The sequence below is a fragment of the Pempheris klunzingeri genome, chromosome 12 (genome assembly GCF_042242105.1).
Source record: "Pempheris klunzingeri isolate RE-2024b chromosome 12, fPemKlu1.hap1, whole genome shotgun sequence".
NCBI classification, from domain to species: Eukaryota; Metazoa; Chordata; class Actinopteri; order Acropomatiformes; family Pempheridae; genus Pempheris; species Pempheris klunzingeri.
Window position 1 is genome coordinate 2,010,511 of NC_092023.1, and position 19,292 is coordinate 2,029,802.

Consider the following 19,292-nt stretch of genomic DNA (forward strand, 5'->3'; position numbering starts at 1 on the left):
GATTCTGACATCGATTTACAAGGACAAGAATATCACATCCTGCCAGCGGATACAGGAAGATGCACTGTTGTGCAAAGCAGGCCACACTGCAGCCCTTAAGTAACGATACACATGAAATAGTAAAGAAATCCCACTGCAACAGCAGCTATTGGAAAAAGCTTGTAGATTATTTACAACAGCTGGAGTAGGACATTGATAGGAGCTTACAGGACCCTCTCATTAACAAGCTTTGTGAGTTAGAGCTGGACATCCTCTCCTGTCATAGCACATGTACTGGGCACTCGCATTGTGCTCAGCATGTGAACCACTGAGGGAGCAGACCGGGAAAAAAATAGCTGCTATAGCATAACACACTGAGCAGCACAACGGATCTCAGCCCACATCAGGGACTTGTGCTGTTTGACCTTGCTTTAACACCACCTCGTTAAAGCACGAGGCTGCTTTCTGCAGGAAGAAACTCAGCCGTGCCGTGGGTTCACTCCACTGAACGCTCGGCCACATGCAGGAAGAAGACATGAGACCTTTGAACTGCCTCCAGGGACCGGCAGCCTTTGGTTAAGAGACTGTATGTGGAGGTCAGGATAAAAATCCAAGAAGTGCAAATCCTCATGGAGAAGATGGAGTCGGTCGACGGCAGCATGGATAAGGTATTATTCCACATGTGATACAGGTGCATCCTCACAAAACGTTAAGAGACACAGAAGAAAACAGAAGATACAGATGGTTTTAAAGAGGAGTCATGTATGTAAAACTGGAACAGCTGTCAACGTGATCAGTGGGGGAGGAAGAGGAGGAGGAGGAAGAATGGTGACGGATCTGTGATGCCACATACACACAAACTAAAAATGCTGTCCTGACATCTGTTCTCAGGTGATACCACAACATTTCACCACCTCTTCAGCAGCTTACCTTTCCATTCCATTGTGAAAGCAGGTCCTAAAGCAATGAATATAAATTATTATACCATTAAAAGTGGTGCATTTTTATACCAAGTTTAGTTTTATTTTCCTCAACTGATTTGAACATGTGTAGTTGGATGAACAGTGGGACATGTTTTAACGTCCTGTGCTGTGTGTGAATGGTGAAGAACACACTCATTCATCTGGATAAATATTACAAAGAAGTCTCCTACTTTCACTCACAAGCACTCCTATTATGTAATAAGTGAATCACAAGGCTTTGACCACCACAGTAAAAGGTAAATGCTCTGTATTTGTACTTATTTTGACAACTCAAAGTGCTTTGACATCACATTCACCCATCATTCATGCAGGAGGGTGGAGGACACTATTCTATCTTAAATCTTAAAGCTGGAGTGTGGGACTTCAACATATAAATGAACACACTTAATAACAAAGTGCTGTGCAGGCTTTTCAGAATGTGGTAAGCACTTAAACACATGGATGTCTCCCTTAAAAGGCCTGGAAATGTTTTTATCTCCGTCAGCTTCTTTAGCATAAGTAACAGAATCTTAAACAAACACTCGGTTATTTCACCTATTTTTTATTTAGCAACGCTTGAATTTGTCATTCAAATCTGATCAAACCAGGTCCAGACGGTCCTGAAGCAGCTATCTAGTCTCTGTTTGCACCTGAGCAGAGTTTTACTGTATGTTGTGTTCAGTGATGCTTCAGTGTCAAGTACTGTATCTGTCACTACACTGCAGGCTAGAAATCCCAGAGTGAGGTTTAGAGGTTGCATCTTCAATTTAAAGCCAAGCGATAGCTTAGTGGTAAAAGTTAATTTAGCTAAGATGAGCATGGCGATGCTTTATCTGATGAGGTGAGCAGTTTATCCAGAGATATGAACCCACACGGTGTTAAAATATGTGTAAAAGCAGTAAATATGGTGCTTCAACATTTTCTATTCGCTTCATGCATTTATTTTTATTTCATCTTTACCAAAGTCCTAAAAATAAATAAATGTAATGTTTAAAACTCTCAGACAGAAGTCAGTATTCAGTGCTGAAGCCTAAAAGGGAACTCTACTGGTCTACTGGAGTACTACTGTATACTGTGGGATACACTGGAGTGTGAATAAGGAGTTGTATGAAGCCTTTTGAGGCTCCAGCAGGAGGAAGCTGTGAGAAATCTCATAAATGTTATCGTTGGTCAGGTCTGAAGACTACAAGTTTGAAAATGAAGTAAATGTGGAGGTGAGGATTTAGAGAGAAGCCGAGTTATAAGACCTCTCACTTCTGCTTGAGGCTAGTGGGTTGAGGCTTGGACAAGTTGCACTGTGGGTAATGCAGGCACCAGGTTTTGGTGAGGAAGAAGAACATGTGGAATGAGAAAGGTCCCTTTTCTTTAATTAGACAGTGGTATATGAGCACAGGCTAAATTGGTGGAATGCTTCTTTAAGGATGAAAAGCGTGGTGGTCAAAGTGAAAATCCTCTTACCTGCATGTTTCTCTTTGATACAGTTTGTCAATAGACTGGTTTAAGTTCACTTAGTTAATATTTTATTCATTTGAGTTTTCAAAACTAGTTTTTATATTGATTTTTTTTACGGGGAGTACAAGAAGAGTTACAGCTGAACATAAAACACCCAAGAAGAAATAAAAAAAAAAAAAAAAAAGAGGAGCAAACAAAGAGAATTTATAATCATCATTTATAGTTCATGGTCATTTTCCTCATACTCATTCCAAGTACAGGTCTCTGGAAAGCAGAATTGACTGACAGAATGACAGAACAAACACAGAACAGTTGAAACGGAGACTTATTTGAGCTATTCTCCTCTGGTTTTGCATCAGCCCAAGCACACATCGGACAATCTTATAATACCACTTGGAAACACACACAGCAAGTTAATTTATCTTAATCATTGTTAGCATCCATCATCTTCATCATCGCTCATATTTCTGGGTCATCATTCTCACTCATGTAAGTCAGGATCGAGGAGGAAGGCAGTGATTCTACCAGTTTCCTTAGAAGAGAGCCGCACAAGTTGTCATGCCACACTGGATATCAACGCCTTGTGCAGTTTTTGGGAACGGTTAGGCTACAACTGGTCCGGGATAGTCTATCTCAGGTTGGCATTTGTATAAAAACTATATAGGAACACATGTAAAAACAAGGGAAATCAAATTATCATCCAACTGAAAAAAGAATGCAGATGTCTTCATAAAATCTTCTATGTCTAGCAACACTTAATAACACTTATGTCGTCTTTTTGTCCTTTTTTTTTTTTTAGTTTTATTCCAAAATGGCTGAGGAGGAGTTATAGTTTGCATCATCTATACAACAGGCTATAAAACACCACTTTGTCACAGTCCAGAAAGCACATATAGATGTGGTTGTACTGTATATAAACATATGTACTGTAATAAGATAATTTTGCGTGCATGGCTCCCGAATGATCACTTTTGAGACATCCCCATGATCGTGAGGAAACGCTCTCCTTTGAGTTCACGTGATGTGAAAACGAAGGCCTCCAGATTTCTTACTGGCACAATGGACATACTCTTCTTTTAAAACATAGTCTTTCAACAGAACCTGCCGTCCGGTCTCATCTTTGCACTGCGGCAGCTCAGCCAGCCAGGTATTAGTCTTTGCCGGCCGTCGCTGCCTCTTCGGTGAGTACTTTGGCTGACTCCTCCGACGTCCATCAGGGATTTCTTCCTCTCTGAATTCACTGTCACCTCTTTTTTTTTTTTTTATCTTCTCTTCATCCACAGTAAATGTTTGGCGTATTTATGTATGTATGTATTTATTTATGCATTATTGTGTCATTTTCTGTAGAAAAATGTCTCAACAACACAAACACAGGCAATGTAAATGAAACCTTTCAGTCCGTAATGCTGACTCTTCCTTTGCAAAGTGCGTCTGTGCTCCTCTTTTCACCAGAAACAACGGAGTGTGATCACATCATCCCGGCCAAGGACACAAGTCACAGATGGGTTAATGTTGTTTGGTTGATGTGTTAGATATGTATTCAGTTCATTTTCAGCTGTTTGCCATGTTTCCATCAGTCTCTTTCTGGACAGAACATCTTTCCCACTGTCTTGAGTGCTTGAGTCTAAAGAAAGTTATGTTTTCATTTTTCATATTTACTTTTCAGAGCATTGTCTTAGGGGAAAAAATGACTAAATAATGTTCATCTTTGTTATTATACTGTACACATGTTGATGTCCTGATTTGTCTTTTCGATAAGTGTTTAAGTTGGTCTGGCAAAGACCAAAGCTTTGACAATCACACATAATATTCCTTGTCCTTGTTCTTCTTGTTCTTGCTTGAGGTTTTTGCGGTGTTGACTGGTTTCTCCTTGACGACGGTGCCGTTGGACTGTGCCGAGTTGCTGATGTAGTTGCGGCTCTCGTCCACGTGGTACGAGCCCTCGTCTCTGTTCCGGTACTTGTACATGGCGTAAAGCAGGATGAGGATGCACAGCGCCGCTGCTGCTACGATGCCGACCACCATCCCCGTCGTGCTGCTGGACTCCCGGAAAACCTCTGACGTGCCGGGGTAACCCTTTGGCCCGGCGCCAGTGGGATTGGCTGGAAGAGAGACACACATGATTACCACACGTGCTCCGAGCTCAAACTCATATTTCATCATTATTACATTATAACAAGATTAATGGAAGTGAATGGCTGCATTTCTTCTCTGCATGTGTGGATCAATATCACAGTTTAATATTGAATCATAGCACAGACACCATTGCCTCAAGGTTTCAGAGGATAAAAGTAGATGTTAGGATGATAGGATTGGCTCTCCTGCACGATGGAAGCACTTCAACAGCGAAGAGACAACAAATAACGGCGGCTTTCGTTAACGATCCCTCTGTATGTCGTGTTGTCATGAATCTGTAATGGTGAGAGTGTCCCAGTCAAATTCTCGCTGTTTAACTTAAATCAATTAGTACTGAAGTCGTTTGTGAATCTTGAAGCCTTTAACCATCCCCTCAGTATACAAGCTTAGCTGTCAAAAATTACCCTCGCAGTTAAACGAGATACAAATGCCCCCATGTGGATTTTCTTATAAAATTCTTAAAGACTATATTTTACATCATTAGGCTGTCACAGAATCCAAAAGGACTCTTGAAATTACATTGAAATGCCAACACATTCAGCCCTGCAGCACCCTGAAGAAACCATCAGAGCGTTCAGTAAACGGCAGGAGCCGGACATCTCTGTGGGCTTCGCCGTACGTACATGCCATTTTACCTGTCTAATCTGTTGCCCATCAGCATTTTAATTCCAGCTGAACATTCTTCTGAGGCTAGTCACTGAACTGTAATTGTTCATATAAGGGAGAGAGTGAGGAAGGTGAGATGCTGTAGGATAGAGGGATCTGTTAAATCCCAAAGCAAAGCTGACAAGAAGTCTCACGTGTTAATGATTCACAGAAGCACAGTTTAAAGCTCACAGCTCATTACACGTCTTACAGCACAGTCATGAATGAACACACCACGTTTCCAATATTCACTTTATATCCGAGCGGCATGACTGTATCACATAGTCTGTGAAAATAAATCTTTCAGAGAGAAACAATTCTTCAGTTGACTCAGCAGATTTTGCCAAAGGCTGTCCCCACTTCTGTTCTGAAATGGTGCCATTCAATGGAGCATATTCTGAAAACACGTCAGCCCCCTGATATTATTCAGTCCTCCTGGCACATCTCTCTGTGTGTTTTTGTAGCAGTCATCATTTCTGTTTAAGCCGTCTTTGTTGCATTTGTGAAATCCAAACACTCAACACTAACATTTGGAAATGAAAGCACCCTGGTTCCACTGGATTGGGAAAAAAAAAAAGATTTTACAGCTGGGTTCAGATCATAGTCATGTTGACTTGAAGATGTTACGCTTCGATTTGCATTCACACACTGGACAAATTAACAGTAACAACCAAAACATAAATGTCTGTGTGAGCGTGTTGGTCTTCAGTGTTTCCTCAGTGTTGACCGGACGGTTATGTAAAAGGTTTTTAGAGAGCGATGCAGTATTCCCACCTCGCTGCTGTTCTTTAGCTACAGAGTGCTGAGACACTGGTTCAGGTTTATCAGTCTCATTAGTCTGGTATTCTTATTTTGAAGGTGAAATACTTGTGGAAGGTGTAGACACACGCGGTGAAACGTTGAGAGAGCGTTAGCACAGTTAGAATCTGTCTTCCAAGTCAACGAAAATGTCACATTAAGGACCCAAACACTGTCAGTGAGCTCACCTGAATGCCTCATTAGCTTAATGCATGCTAATGCATGCTGTGATTCTTTATGAGCAGGTACTTTTGCTCTGCTGAAACATGTTGTACTGTCAAAGTGTGTGAAAGCTGCTTTTGTTAGGCTTCACTGTAAGTAGTTTGTAGCTGGAAGTTAAGCATGTCCACCTGTCGCACCTGATCTGAGATGAACTTTTATTAACTTTGAGAGTTTTTAAAATATGCACCTGTAAATTTGTGGACTATTATTACTATTATCATAAGTATTCTGTAGTGCTGTATTCTGTCAGGATATTAAAAGATGCTTGTGTTTTCAGAGCGAAGGGATAACAAAGAGATAAAACATTTTGGTGACGTCGTTCTCAAAGAGTTCAGCCCTCATTCAGCTGAGGACATTTTACTCTCCATAATACCAGCACCTCATCATAGATTGGCACAGAACCTGATGGCATGTACGTTAATAGTAACTACAATATTCATCTAAAATAATCATGAATATTCATGTGAGCGCGACATGACTCGTCAAAGTAATTCGATTTTATATTTGCGATGACAGGTGTCAACATTTAAAAATGAGTATTTGATGTTTATTGAAATTCATTTGACATGTGCCGTCCCTCATGTCCCATTTTGTTGTCCCACTTCTCAATACTTTCTCAATACTTTTTTTTTTTCGGAGAGCTTTTTGGGTTCAGAAAATAATTGCATTCTTTAGCTTTGATATTGAACCAGCTTTTAAAAAAAAAAAAAAAACGCTCTAAAACAAAAACCACGACATTGTCTCTTCATTATTTCAATCCTTTGATCTCGTCTAGTCGGAGTAATGTTTCCACATGAGAAACTCTCTCCCTAAGCTGGAACTCAGTATCTATAGTAAAGAGCAACTTTCTGTTCTATCTTACATCAAAAGGAAAAGACATGGAAAACAAAATTTTGCTGCTATTGAAGTTCATCATAATCGCCTTGTCTCATCATATCAAACCCTTATTTTATGACAGACTAACTTCTCTGAGCACGAGCTAAGAGGGCAGGTCCAGCTGTATGCAGAAGGTTACTCCTCTCTGATCCATGAAGGGCAGGCAGAGTTAATAAGATGTTACAGTACATCCCATCCTACACACTTTTGTGGCAGTTTCTCAATGTCAAACACAGAAAATAAACTAGAGGCTGTTTTTTGGGGGGATTTTTTGGTGAATGTGTGTCAGTTAATATAAATCCAGCTACTGCAAATCCAATTTAAAGGACCGTGTCAATGGTTCTGCATTATTCCTATTTACTATGAATCAGATTTACTTTACATTGTCACTGCCTGGTAAGTCTGCACTGCTTTATACTCTGCAAAGATGCCTCTGTATCAACGTTTAATGCAGATTTGATGTTGATATGATGGATAAAACAAACAGCCATTTGATTTCTATACAGCTGAATTAAATGGAAACCAGTAACTGACTGGAACGGTAGTTGAGGTATCAGGAAACCAAAAATACACGTGTAAATCTAAAACTGAATATATGGAAGACCTTAGAGACAAGTGAGACAACAAACACACAGGTGATTAAAAAGGTCTTACCAGAACAATCTAGTTGATCTTCCTAAAGTTACTAATCTTTTCTTTTAATCTGGCAAAACCACAGGAAGAAAATATTCTTTCTTCTTCTCTTTTGTGTCAGTGTTAAATTTATTTCATACGAGACAAATTCTTGTGGCAAAAATGGTGTTTATTTTGTCTGAATGAAAAAAAAGTGTTTGTTGTTCAGAGCATCTCTATATGGGAACCAATCTGTGATCATGTGATCATCAGCCGACACCTCAGGTGCTAATCAAACACCAACAAACAGAAAAAGGACATTTTTCTACCTCGACGACAACAACAACAACAATGATGATGATGATGACGATGAAAAACAGATTATTGTGATAAAACCTTTTTTATGATAAAAATCACTTTCATAAGAGAAAAAAAAACTGTTCAGATCAGACTAAGAAAATTGATCACCAGATTTTTTTTGTCACTTGTCTCTCACACACGTCTATTTCTAAATAATCATTGTTGCTCCAGTGTTAATAATAATAACAATCGACTTTAAATGGCTGATAACACTGGGGGCAGATAAGTGATTACACATCAATATGGCCTCTTCATATTCTGAGTGATGCATCATGGTAGTCCTTACGTCTCTGATAACACTGTTTTATTCTCTCCTTCCTCACTCTGTGTCGATGGCTTTAGAGGGAAATGATCTTTCTGATTGCACTCGCTCTCCCTCCTGAGCGACAGCTTCATGTTCAGACAAACATGGCTTTGAATGGTGTAATATCAGCTAATGACCCACACAGATGCCACATGTGTCTATTTTAGGTAGATCTTGTTCATGCCAGACTAAAAGGGTATGAAAAAGTGTAAACTGCAAAGGGCAAAAGTTGTCTAGGCTGACTGCCAGGAGAGGAGATGCTGCTGCTGTTCATTGACATGTTTTCCACTGTGGTTAGACTGATCAGCGGCCCAAGTATGCTTCCAATGCCAGCAGACATTCAAGGACAAGCGGAGAGTACCACTGGGGGATTGAGTGTGACTGAGCGTTGCAACAGATTAGCTCTGCTTGTGACAAGCCCACTTATCCTTGCAGACAGGTGTGAAGAATGCTCTCGCCTTGTGGGCAAAAGCCACTGGTTGACATGGCTCTTCCCAACCAAGCATTGTGTGGGGCATTAATAGTGAGTTACTTTCATATTTGCTATCTATCCTTTGTTCAGGGTCAAAAAGTTTAAAGTGTAGATAACATGGTAGGTTGATGGAGTCGAGAGCTCTCGGTGTGGCACTCTAGGGTTGTATATGAGACCTTGGTTGGCTCCTACAGCAAGGTGACAGAGCCGGGGCAGGTGGCCTCGGTGTGCTACACCAGGAGTGAGCCATGTGATAACAGTGCGCCATTCTTCACCATGTGATCTAACGCCTACAGCTCTAGGCTTTGTCATTTCCTCTTGCCTGGATCTGTTGATTGGCTCCCCACAGGCTGTGCTCCCACAGAGAATCATTGGGAAACACCACACTTTTTTGGTAAAAGTAAAATAGGTCTGTGACTGTGTGGCCACTGTGTGTTATCAAAGACAGCCGAGTGGTGACCAGTACTTAAAGGATTCATTCACTTCATTTGGTGCGGTGCTGACACAGCTATGTTATGTCCAAAAAGATTAGCATTCATTACGGCTCATTAGCTTGCATTTAGTCTCTGCAGCGTCTATCAAACAGCCACCTGATGGCACTCGGGGATCTTTCCTAGTCCGTTAGATCAACCGATACACCTGGCGATGTGGCTTATTTGTTACCCACGAGTGTGCACCCTGCCCCCGCTGTCCCATTTGGTTCGGGCAAAGTAATGTAGCAGACATGAGGCCATTGAGAAAACCCGATAAGACCTCAGTCAAAATGCATCTGCCTGTCTGTTCATTAGCACTCCATCACCTCAGAATGAAGGCACATAAACTGAGAAAGAAATAGCGCCTGAAACAGTGTTTAAAATGATGGCTGCTCTTCGACGCTCTACTCAAGCGTACCCAAGGGTAAAATTAGACATGGGGGAAAATGACCTTAAAGTGGCGCCTAGCTCGGTGGCAGCATAGCAGGGATGCACTTGTGAGGCCATTGAGGTAAACTCAGGGGGGTTAACTTTTGAAGGATTGTATAAAAGCTGCCAGAATAACTTTCTCCCTTCTGTTTCATCCCAGAGCGAGAGTTAAATTACAGTATCACATCCGGGCCATCATAAAGTCCTTGCTGTTTTATTCACAAGGACAACAGTTAATGTTTCAGTCATTTAGTCACAAATCATTTGCTTCCTCCAAGCCTTGGACAGGAAAAAGTGTAAACAGAGAAGCACAGGTGATGTTTTATATGACCCGTGTCCATAAATGTTAGAGAAAACAATTAAATAGCTTGGACAGAATTACATTTGCTGTACAAAGAGGCACTGAAGAGTTTTCTGATAGTGGTTTGGCTTCAGTGTTCTGGTTACTGCAGGGTTTATTTGAAAGCACCTTTTTCTCTTAATTCTAATTCTACCTGGGTTCTTCAGGACGGACACGTGAGCTCGCCTCTCGGAGATATAAGTGTTGGTGCAAAGGAACCTGCCATCTGAAAGCCTGTGAAATGCCCAATTTGATTCTCTTTCTATTTGCCTGACTTCTTTTTTTGCCACGTGATCTCAAGGAGAGGAACGGGATCAGAGATTCCACACTGTCAGACGGGATTTGAATAAATGGTCCTTCTTCAAAGACTATTTTTCCTCATTTGTCTCCAGCGAAAGGGTTCATTTGTTTGGTAATTTGTAACAGGGTGAGCAGGTTGACGGGGGCCATGGATGAAGAAAAACACGCAGAGTGGAACCAGCAGGTGCGTGTGAGGCTTGTTGAGAGGTAATGGAGCAACCAGGAATACTTAAGATATATTGAATGGACAGACTGGGCTTGACCTTTCATTAACTAGTGGTGGTGAAGGGTTGAGAGAGTTTCGAGAGTCCACACGGACGATGTCGTCAGGCGAAGAATTATTTGTAGGAAGAAGGTAAAGAAAGGAGCTTTTGAGTGAATTTGGCTTTCTGCGACCTGCAACAGTTGATGAATACGAGCAGTGGATCGTGAATAGTGGAGAGCTTAAGGAGGTGTGGCTGTGGGATGCCTTCACAGCGACCCAGGCTTAGTTGCCATACTCTGTGGCACGTTGCTGTTATTCAGCCAGATTAATGTTATACCATCTTCTTACTTCACATATCCAGCCATAATCACAAGCTGTCAGAGCCGTCATATAGTTGGGAATCAGTCTGCAGACAGGTCACTGTATTAACTGCAGCAGAGCCAAAACACTTATTAAATCCCTCTTCCCTCTTTAATTATCTGAGTGTCCTCGAGAAGTGATGCAAGCCATCCTGTACTTGTGACATGCTGGCAGTGTGCCTGATGACAGCATGCATGTGTGAGTCTGGAGTGGCTCAGCTCATGCTGATGGTGGAATGATGAACAGAGAGCTTAGTGAACATGAAATGAGGCCCAAGTGAGAATTATTAAAAGGTCTAAAAGGTATGGGGCAGTTTAAGTCTTTGCCCAGAGGAGTTCCACTGAAAGAGGCGCGATGAAAGAAGAGGGCTAAGCTCGCTTCGCCACCAGGACTTCATCTCCCGATTAGACTCCTTAAGAGTCAGGTTACATGCTCTTAGGGTCTATATTTGTCATATATACAGTGGACCAATAGCTGCAGCGGACAACAGCTTTCCATTGTGTTGATAAGATTGCACAAAGGCACAATAGTCTTGTGCTGGAAGTGTATAATCAGATCTAAATTACAGGCACACTGTTAAAATAGTCTGACACAAACTGCTCTGTGAGCTGTGACTATGAAGTGTGAAGGCACTCTTCTTCTTTGGTATTCCAAGACCTGTGCATATCAAACCCAGAAACATATTCTTTAATCAAACTAGCGGCTCAAAGAAGTCACTAATGTTCTTTATGCTCATTTTACTTGGAAAGAAATGAAGCCTATTAAGAGTTTTGACATACAGCAGCCGCACAGACGCAGGTTTCATTCTGTAGAAAAGCTGTTGTTTTTCTTTTACTGGAGGCTAGTTTACATCCTCAGAGCAACATAATGGCCAACAATGTGATAATTATTCCATTTATCTGGCTCAGAAAAAGACGGCAATTGCACAGATCAGAGGTTTCGTACTGTTGCTGAAAGGAGAAGTCACTCAAAGAAAAACACCGCATTTTAGTGCATCTTTAAAAAGCGTTTTTACTGATTGGTGAACTGTGAATTGTTGGGTAATATTTCTAAGCCCCAACATATACCATTATCATAAGTGACCTTTGGTTGGATTTCTTTTCTTTTCTTAGGAAAGCAAAGTCTTTCATGCCCTACTTAGACTTATAAACAGACACATTGTGTTAGCATCAATGTCAGCACACCCAAAAGAAGTGCGGTAGAAAAATAAAAATAATTGAAAATATAAATATGGTGGGATCAGTAAAGAGAAAGACTGACAGTGAGTGTGAAATCCTGTTTTCTCTCAGAACACACTTAATTTAAAATAGAATGTAGAAAGAAGACTTGGACTGCATAATCCTCAATGAAAGAGTGCAGAAAAACAAATATGGCAAAATTCCATAAGATTGTCTGCATAAATTGCCAAAGTACGCAATAATAACCGCAGTGTTTATTTGGAAAAGAGCACGCGTGACGCTTGAAGGTCATCAGCGCTGTTTGATGGGCTTAAGCTCTGATCACATTCAGTGGGCATCCAGTCTGCAAAAGTGTTTTTCATTTGTTAAAGCAGCTCTGCTAGCGTTGGTCTGTTGGCATGCAAGGTGCACGCCACTGTGTTCAGCAAAGGAAGCAAAGAACACACACAGAGATCCAGCTGGGTATGATTGAATAACCTATTAAATGTGGGCAGTGACCTCTTAAGCCAGCACAGTGCTCTTAATGTTTCATTAATCTCGTGGCTACTTTTAAAACAATAATTTGCTCTATTTTTTTTCCTCCTGGCTGCATGCATTCCAGTCATTGCCATCGGGTTAAAGAGAGTATTCATTTTCCATTTGATTTATTGGTTTACTCTATGTATTGTTTCCCCACCCATAAATTAAATCTATTAAAACAAATGTCAAACACATTAGTAGCTGCTAATGTCACCGCAGAATGCTCGAGGATAGAAAAAGATGAGAGAACATTGAGAAAGGACGAAACTAGATATGATTAACCTCAACCTGCCTGTGGGCACTCCACAGTGAAAGGCTGCTGGAGCCCAGAACAAGAGCACTGAGAGATTATTGTGAAGTGTAGAAAGGTGCGTACTAAAACTCTCATTGAGGCTGCTGGCATGTACCAGCTAATTTCTTTTATATTATTTCTTCATACAAATGACATTTCACATGTTGTACAATTAAAGATGGTGGATATAATCGCTCCACCTCTGTGCACTCTGAGAAAAAACACAAGAGGCCGGGATCACACACAGTTTGGAGTTCAGAGGAGAAACCCTGTGTGTTCTGAAATCAAGAGCAAGAAAAGGATCTGTGTGCTTTCCTTCAGAGTGATACAGTGTGCGCTTTGTTCTCCACTAATAAACCCAGGAAACTACATGTGACATCAGTTCGAATAAGAAATGTGAACATTCGCTATCTTGGTAACTTCAACCCTCATTTCCTACAGTATATCAACATATAGTGAAAAGAACACTGTTCTATTTTAGATTATGAGAAGTTATTCTACCATCTTACCCATAAATACTCAAACAGAGTTTAGAATATTTTGGGAAATAGTGATGAAAATATAGATGAAAAGACTGATACCATATTATTTTTACATTTTAGAGCTTTGACAAAACAGAGTGTTTGACAAAACCAGACCAGCTGGACTAAAAAAAAAATAAATAGAAAGTAAGTAAGGGAGTAAAAAAAAAAAATAGCTTAGGTTTTTTGGAATTAACATTATTTCTTTCATTAATGAACATTCGGTGGCAATAATTTGACTGATTTGAACAAATTTGTAAATGTGGCAGCAAGTGCAGGAGCGCTTGGAGGAGAAAGACCAAATGATGAGGAACAAAGGCAGTTGCAGGATGTAATCTTGGTTGTGGAACACCGTGCAGCAGCTGCCCTCCATCAACGGCCTGCATGACGCCAATGAAATGAAACAGGTAGGTAACAGACATCCATTCAGTCTGACCCCATGCAGCTCGGCAAAAAGCTGTTCCATTCACTTTCACCTTAATAACTGAGGTTGGTACTTGAAAATCAGCACCAGCCACCGGGCCGACTGTTCAGCAGGCTGGTTTCACACAACCGATCATACTTCCTCCAGATGATTGGACAAACTTCATCCTCACCTTTAATTTTTTCAGACTTTTAAGCTTAATGTCAGGTTGTATAAAACATTTCTACAAAATCAGAAATTGCCCTTAAAGCCATGCAAGGTCAGTCAGCAGAATATCTGCATATCTTTTCTCACTTGTCACTTGAGAAGATGAGCTGATGATCACATGGGAGCGAAAGCACTTTTTTTTTTTTTGTCGCTTAACAATTTTCAGCAGACGTCACAAAGATCGGTGCCTTAATTTGTGCCTGTAATCGCAGCCACAGTGATATGTGGCTGTCAGAGCCCAGCTGCAGAGTATATACACAATCCCCAAACCAGCCTTCTGTTACAGGCCCGACGTGGTGCAGCATCATGGGCCTGTGTACTGTATTCCTCAGTGGTTTCCTGAACCAGGAAGGGGGGGGGGGGGATTCAATTTGCTGCAGTATGATCTAATCTGAGTCCTGCCGGGTGATAAGCTCTACTGGTGTCGCTGGTTTTCCACGGTTTCCAGAGGTAAGAGAAATAAAGCACGGCCATAGGTAAGTTTACCCTACTGATGTCACTCAATGGCTGCTGTAGGATGAGACTCCGCTGATATACAGGATGATCTACAGCTGACCTTGGACCGTGGATGGCTCAGATCCGTCTGTTTCAAGGCTCAGCTCTTGGGATCATTTATGCACCAACTTCATCCGACAGTAAACAGGCGCTGCCGAGCCTGAGCTTAAGGCTGAGAGAAAGAGAGAGGTGTGTGCTACCCTCTGCTTTTCAGATGCCAGACAAGAGCGGACTGTCCGGGGGTTTCTTGAAAAATGATTATTGGTGTCATTAAAAGGAGTCGGCTGAACAGTAATATGAGAGAGTGGGTCTTTATCAGCCATAGTGGATCCAGTTCTTTATCCACAGCAACACCGTCTGAGACGTGGCGAGTGCTTGGCAGAGCGTGTGAATGGTTCTGAATGTAGATATTAATCAGGATACGGTGTTAGACAGCTGCCACCACGGGAGCCCGCAGCTCTGGTGTCAAATCCCCTTCAGCGATCACAGAAGGAGAGGGATACTCTGCTCTGGGAATGCGCATCCCCGAGCATCACACGGTTCACGACTGATGTTTTGGCAGATGCCCTTGTCAAAAAACATCATAATGCAAGCTGCTAGTGTGAATCAGTACGCAGACCAATCTCCTGTGTATGGTATTTGACAGAGGAAGCAGATGTACATTGGAGGTACCTATTGTGATGCTGCCCAACGGGAATATCGCTCTAACGTGCGGTGCGAGAGTCAAAGGAAGAAGGTAAGTGTGGCACACTAAGCTAATCTGCGGATGGAAATCCAGAGCAGCAGGAAGACAGACAGACTAGAAAGTTGATAGTCTTTGCTGAGGGGCAGACATTAATTTAGTGGAGGTTTTATGACCACATACTGATCGATAGCACATCTAGATGGAGTGGGGGGCCTTGGGTCTGGACTTAATTGTTCTCTGTGCTTCTCATCACTTCAGAATGCATTTGAAAATCCTTCTATTCATAGGCGGGAGCTGGGGTTAGACTTAATTGCCTCTTCTATGTGTGGCAAGGTAAGAGATTAAAACTTTGGCAGCATTGCAGGGAACAAACAGATTTAAAATCCCAATTTGTCAATGTAAAGCTGATGAAAATAGAGGTATTTCCAAGCATTCTGGGAAGAAAAGAACAGCCTCCATTTGTTTTACATTGAGCGCACAGCTACAGCTAGAAATCAAAATACGGCTGCTTGTTTTATGTCGAGAAACACCTGATATTTGTCGCAATCGTGAACTCCAGGGGAAGTTATATGTAGCTATCATGAACAATAGTACATGAAAAACAACAGGAGGATCTCCCACTGCTCGCTGTAGAATTTAATTAACAACAGTGGGTCTACACAGTTGTGTAAAAACCAGCCTTCACGCACTCCTCTCTGGGTTTACTCTCCTTGCTATCGTGCCGGAGTCATGTGGGCCTGATAATTACGACCGTGCATTGTTCTGTCTATTTGACAATTCCCCCTGCTTGCGCTTTAACAAATGCCACGAGCTGATGAAGACAAAATAGGCGCACAATTAAAACAGTGTAAAAACAGCTGCTTTCACGTACATACAAAACACCTGAAGTAGTGTGGAGTTTTAGTTATGCATGCAATTCCCAGAGACAGAGCTGCTGTGAGAAAAGTACCAGAGCTGGTTAAAGTTAAAACTCGACAAAAGAATAATTCCCAAGCTTTTCAATCAGTTAGAAATAAAAGGGGAAGTATTGTGTCATGTCCATTTGTTCTGTTTGTGTTGATACTATCATCATGTGTGTACAGTAAATATGAATCTAGAGCCAGCAGCCTGCTAGCTCAGCTTAGCATCCAGACTGGAAACAAGGACGCAGCCAGCCCCACTGTCCAAAAGCTCTTTAACTTTAAACCATATAAATTATCAGCGGGCTCTAGACGAGACATACGTTTCTAGTGTCTGTACCGATGTAGCTTCATGTGTGGGGGAGAAGACCGTCGATCTTATCTCACTCCCAGCAAGAGAGCAAGTCGGCATATTTCCTAAAATATTGAACTATTTCTTTAAGCTTCTGGAGTTAAGAAGTTAGCCTTGTTCAGATTGTCCACTGCGGCCTGAAGCTATCCAGATAAGCTAGTTTGTTAAGCTGCTTACTTGAAAAGACCATGAGTACGGCCATAAATGAAGGTAAATTAAAAGTGATTGCCTTTTATATATTTTTGCTGCGTTTTTATTTCATGTTTCTGCACGTTGAAATGTAAGACCCTGTAAAACTATACTCTGTGGCAGAGTGGAAGCGTCCCAGACAGACCTAATGGATCGCCTCCAGCTTGCTGTATCGTTCAGTCGGTGTTAGCCGGGAGAAGAGCAGCGCTGCCTCTGAGAAGTGTTCGAGCTATAACTAGAACTGCAATCTGCTCATTTAAACACCGTGTGAAAGCCTAGAGTGTCTTGGTGGGGGTGGACTATGACACACAGAGACACACTGACACACCCAGAGAGAAGTAGAATAAAAAGAGATGACTAACCTAACCCACCTGAGCTCGGCTCACAGGGATCAATGTCCTCATCATCGCTCGGACACTCGGCTGATGCCACCAGCAAGTCGTCTGTTGTCTGAAAAGCAAGAGGCACACAGGAGATTGGTGAGGGCATAAAATACTTACTGCCTGAACAGGGTAAGATGGCTCCCACTCAGAACTACCAATAGTGGTGTTTCCAGAGGGTTAGGTTAAGGAGAGTGGGACGGATGAGATGTCAATCCAAACAGCTACACTGCCTGGCTGCTGGATTTATCTGTCAGCGTGGTCACATGCCGCCCGGCACGCGGCTCCGTCCGCACCGAAATGAGATCTGATTATTGAGGAACAGTGGAGGCTAAAGTTCACAGCACCATTGTCAGCTCGCGTGCTCCATTGGTGCTGCAGCGTGTGGCTTTGCATAGACCTTCAAGGGGATTGTTAAGAGCCATCACAAAACACCTCTGACATTTAGAGGACAACCAGCCACGAACGCTTTAGAAAAAAAGAGACTGGAAAACAAAGGGCAGAGCAGCAGAGGTTTGAATCAATATGTTTTCTTTTCTTTCTTTCATCATGATATAGTATGTCTTCTACAAAAATGCATCACAAATAAACTAAAACCACAGCACGTATGGAGGCGCTTCATTATTCTGCTCCCTCATGTACTATAATACCAAAATCCATTTTAGGCTGTTTTCAGTGCACTTCCTCACCTGCCAAACACGATACATTTTACCCTCTTGGAAAATGGGAAAGGGCAAACAAAAGACCAGAAAAAAAAGTACACTGTAAAACATTATACTGCAATGTTCTTTTATAGTCTTGCTTCAGGCCATTTGATCAGCTCTGCGTTAAAGGTCATTTCATTTAAGCGTGGCAGCCTCTTCAGGGCCGGGTTAGACTCTCGGTGACGGAGCGCTGCTAAGCAGAATAACCTGCTGCTACATATTTAGCATCGCACCTCTGTTTATTCTTTTTCAGCAATTATTCTTAAACCTCTAATGAGAGCGTGACAAGATTTATTATACTTCTTTTTTTTTTTAATACTCTGTGGTGTGCATGTGTGTGTGACAGCCACAACATGACAAAAGAGGAAATGCATTAGGTCTCAAAAATAAAGATGGACTTTGGGTTTTATTCAGTTTGTGCTATTATTTCACTAATGTTTGACTGTGCATCACAACATATCTCCAAGTTAGATTAGTATTGACTCATCCTAAGGAAATTAAAGGTGATGTCATTTTGCTTAGCGTCCATTTGGCTGCATATAATGTGATTTTATTGTGACTGTAACATCATTTCGACATTCTGAACACGGCCCAACATCATCTTTACATAATAGACCTGGAAATAATAGATCAAACCCATTAAGGGAGTTGTGGTGGAGGGCTGTTTTTGGTGCATCTGTGCTGGGTGAGGCCCGGGGAAGCCGTCCAAATGTAAATTTAATTTGCTGTGCATGAGGCTGATATACAGTGTCGGCCATCCAGATGGCAAAACCGCCGGCTCCTGGAGTGCCACATCCATCACTTCAGCCTTGTGATTTGTTTTTCCTGGCGGGAGATCTTGACACTCTGCACTCACTGGCAGAGGTACGGGAATCAAGGAATCAATACTCCCTCTCTCTTCTTCCCACCTTACCACTCTCATTCTCTCTCTCTCTCCCTACCTCTCACATCCCTCTTCTCCTCTCCCGCTCCTTTCAACTCTGTCCTTCAGATTTATTTGCAAGCGGAGAGGAGGAAGCAACGTGACGTGGGTGTACGAGATGTAGGTTAACTCCCCATAGAATAACCTGAGTGGAGGTGTACGCCCGTTCATATTTATATGTTTCTGTCTCCACATTCAGGTCAGAAAGCTCCAGCCTGAGGCCTTAAACTCCATCACCACAGTGAAATCCAATAATGAATATGGATATTTGTTTATGTCTTACAGAGAATGTTTGATTTTATCATTAAAGGTACAAACATCAGACCTAATATTTGATTACATGAACGTACAGTTTAAAGCTGCGATTCATCTGTTTCTGCTTGGCTTGTAATGACAGGGGAAAAACTGATATGTAGTCTTAGTGAAATGATATCATTATGTCTGACCTTTTAAAATCTAGATTTTATGGACATGTAATAACTGCAAGGAAATTAATACGTGTGTCGCTGCATCTTGATTGAGACGTTCAAATAAGTGACAGGGAACCATAACATGCACTTTCATCACAACACCATAAAATAACGCCGCGCTCGTTTCATC

The 19,292-nt window shown here is 41.7% G+C and overlaps 1 protein-coding gene across 3 annotated transcripts in view; it reads right to left on the reverse strand.

The window, feature by feature from the left end:
- Positions 1–4,190: 4,190 nt before the first annotated feature.
- LOC139210586 (neurexin-1a) overlaps positions 4,191–19,292 on the reverse strand; it is a 227,609-nt gene continuing 212,507 nt past the window's right edge. For all 3 annotated transcript variants that reach the window (XM_070840646.1, XM_070840645.1, XM_070840648.1), the window contains 2 exons: positions 17,049–17,136; positions 4,191–4,495 (listed from right to left, as the gene is read on the reverse strand). In XM_070840646.1, the coding sequence (XP_070696747.1) occupies positions 4,191–4,495; positions 17,049–17,136 (393 nt within the window). The remainder of the gene's footprint in view (positions 4,496–17,048; positions 17,137–19,292) is intronic.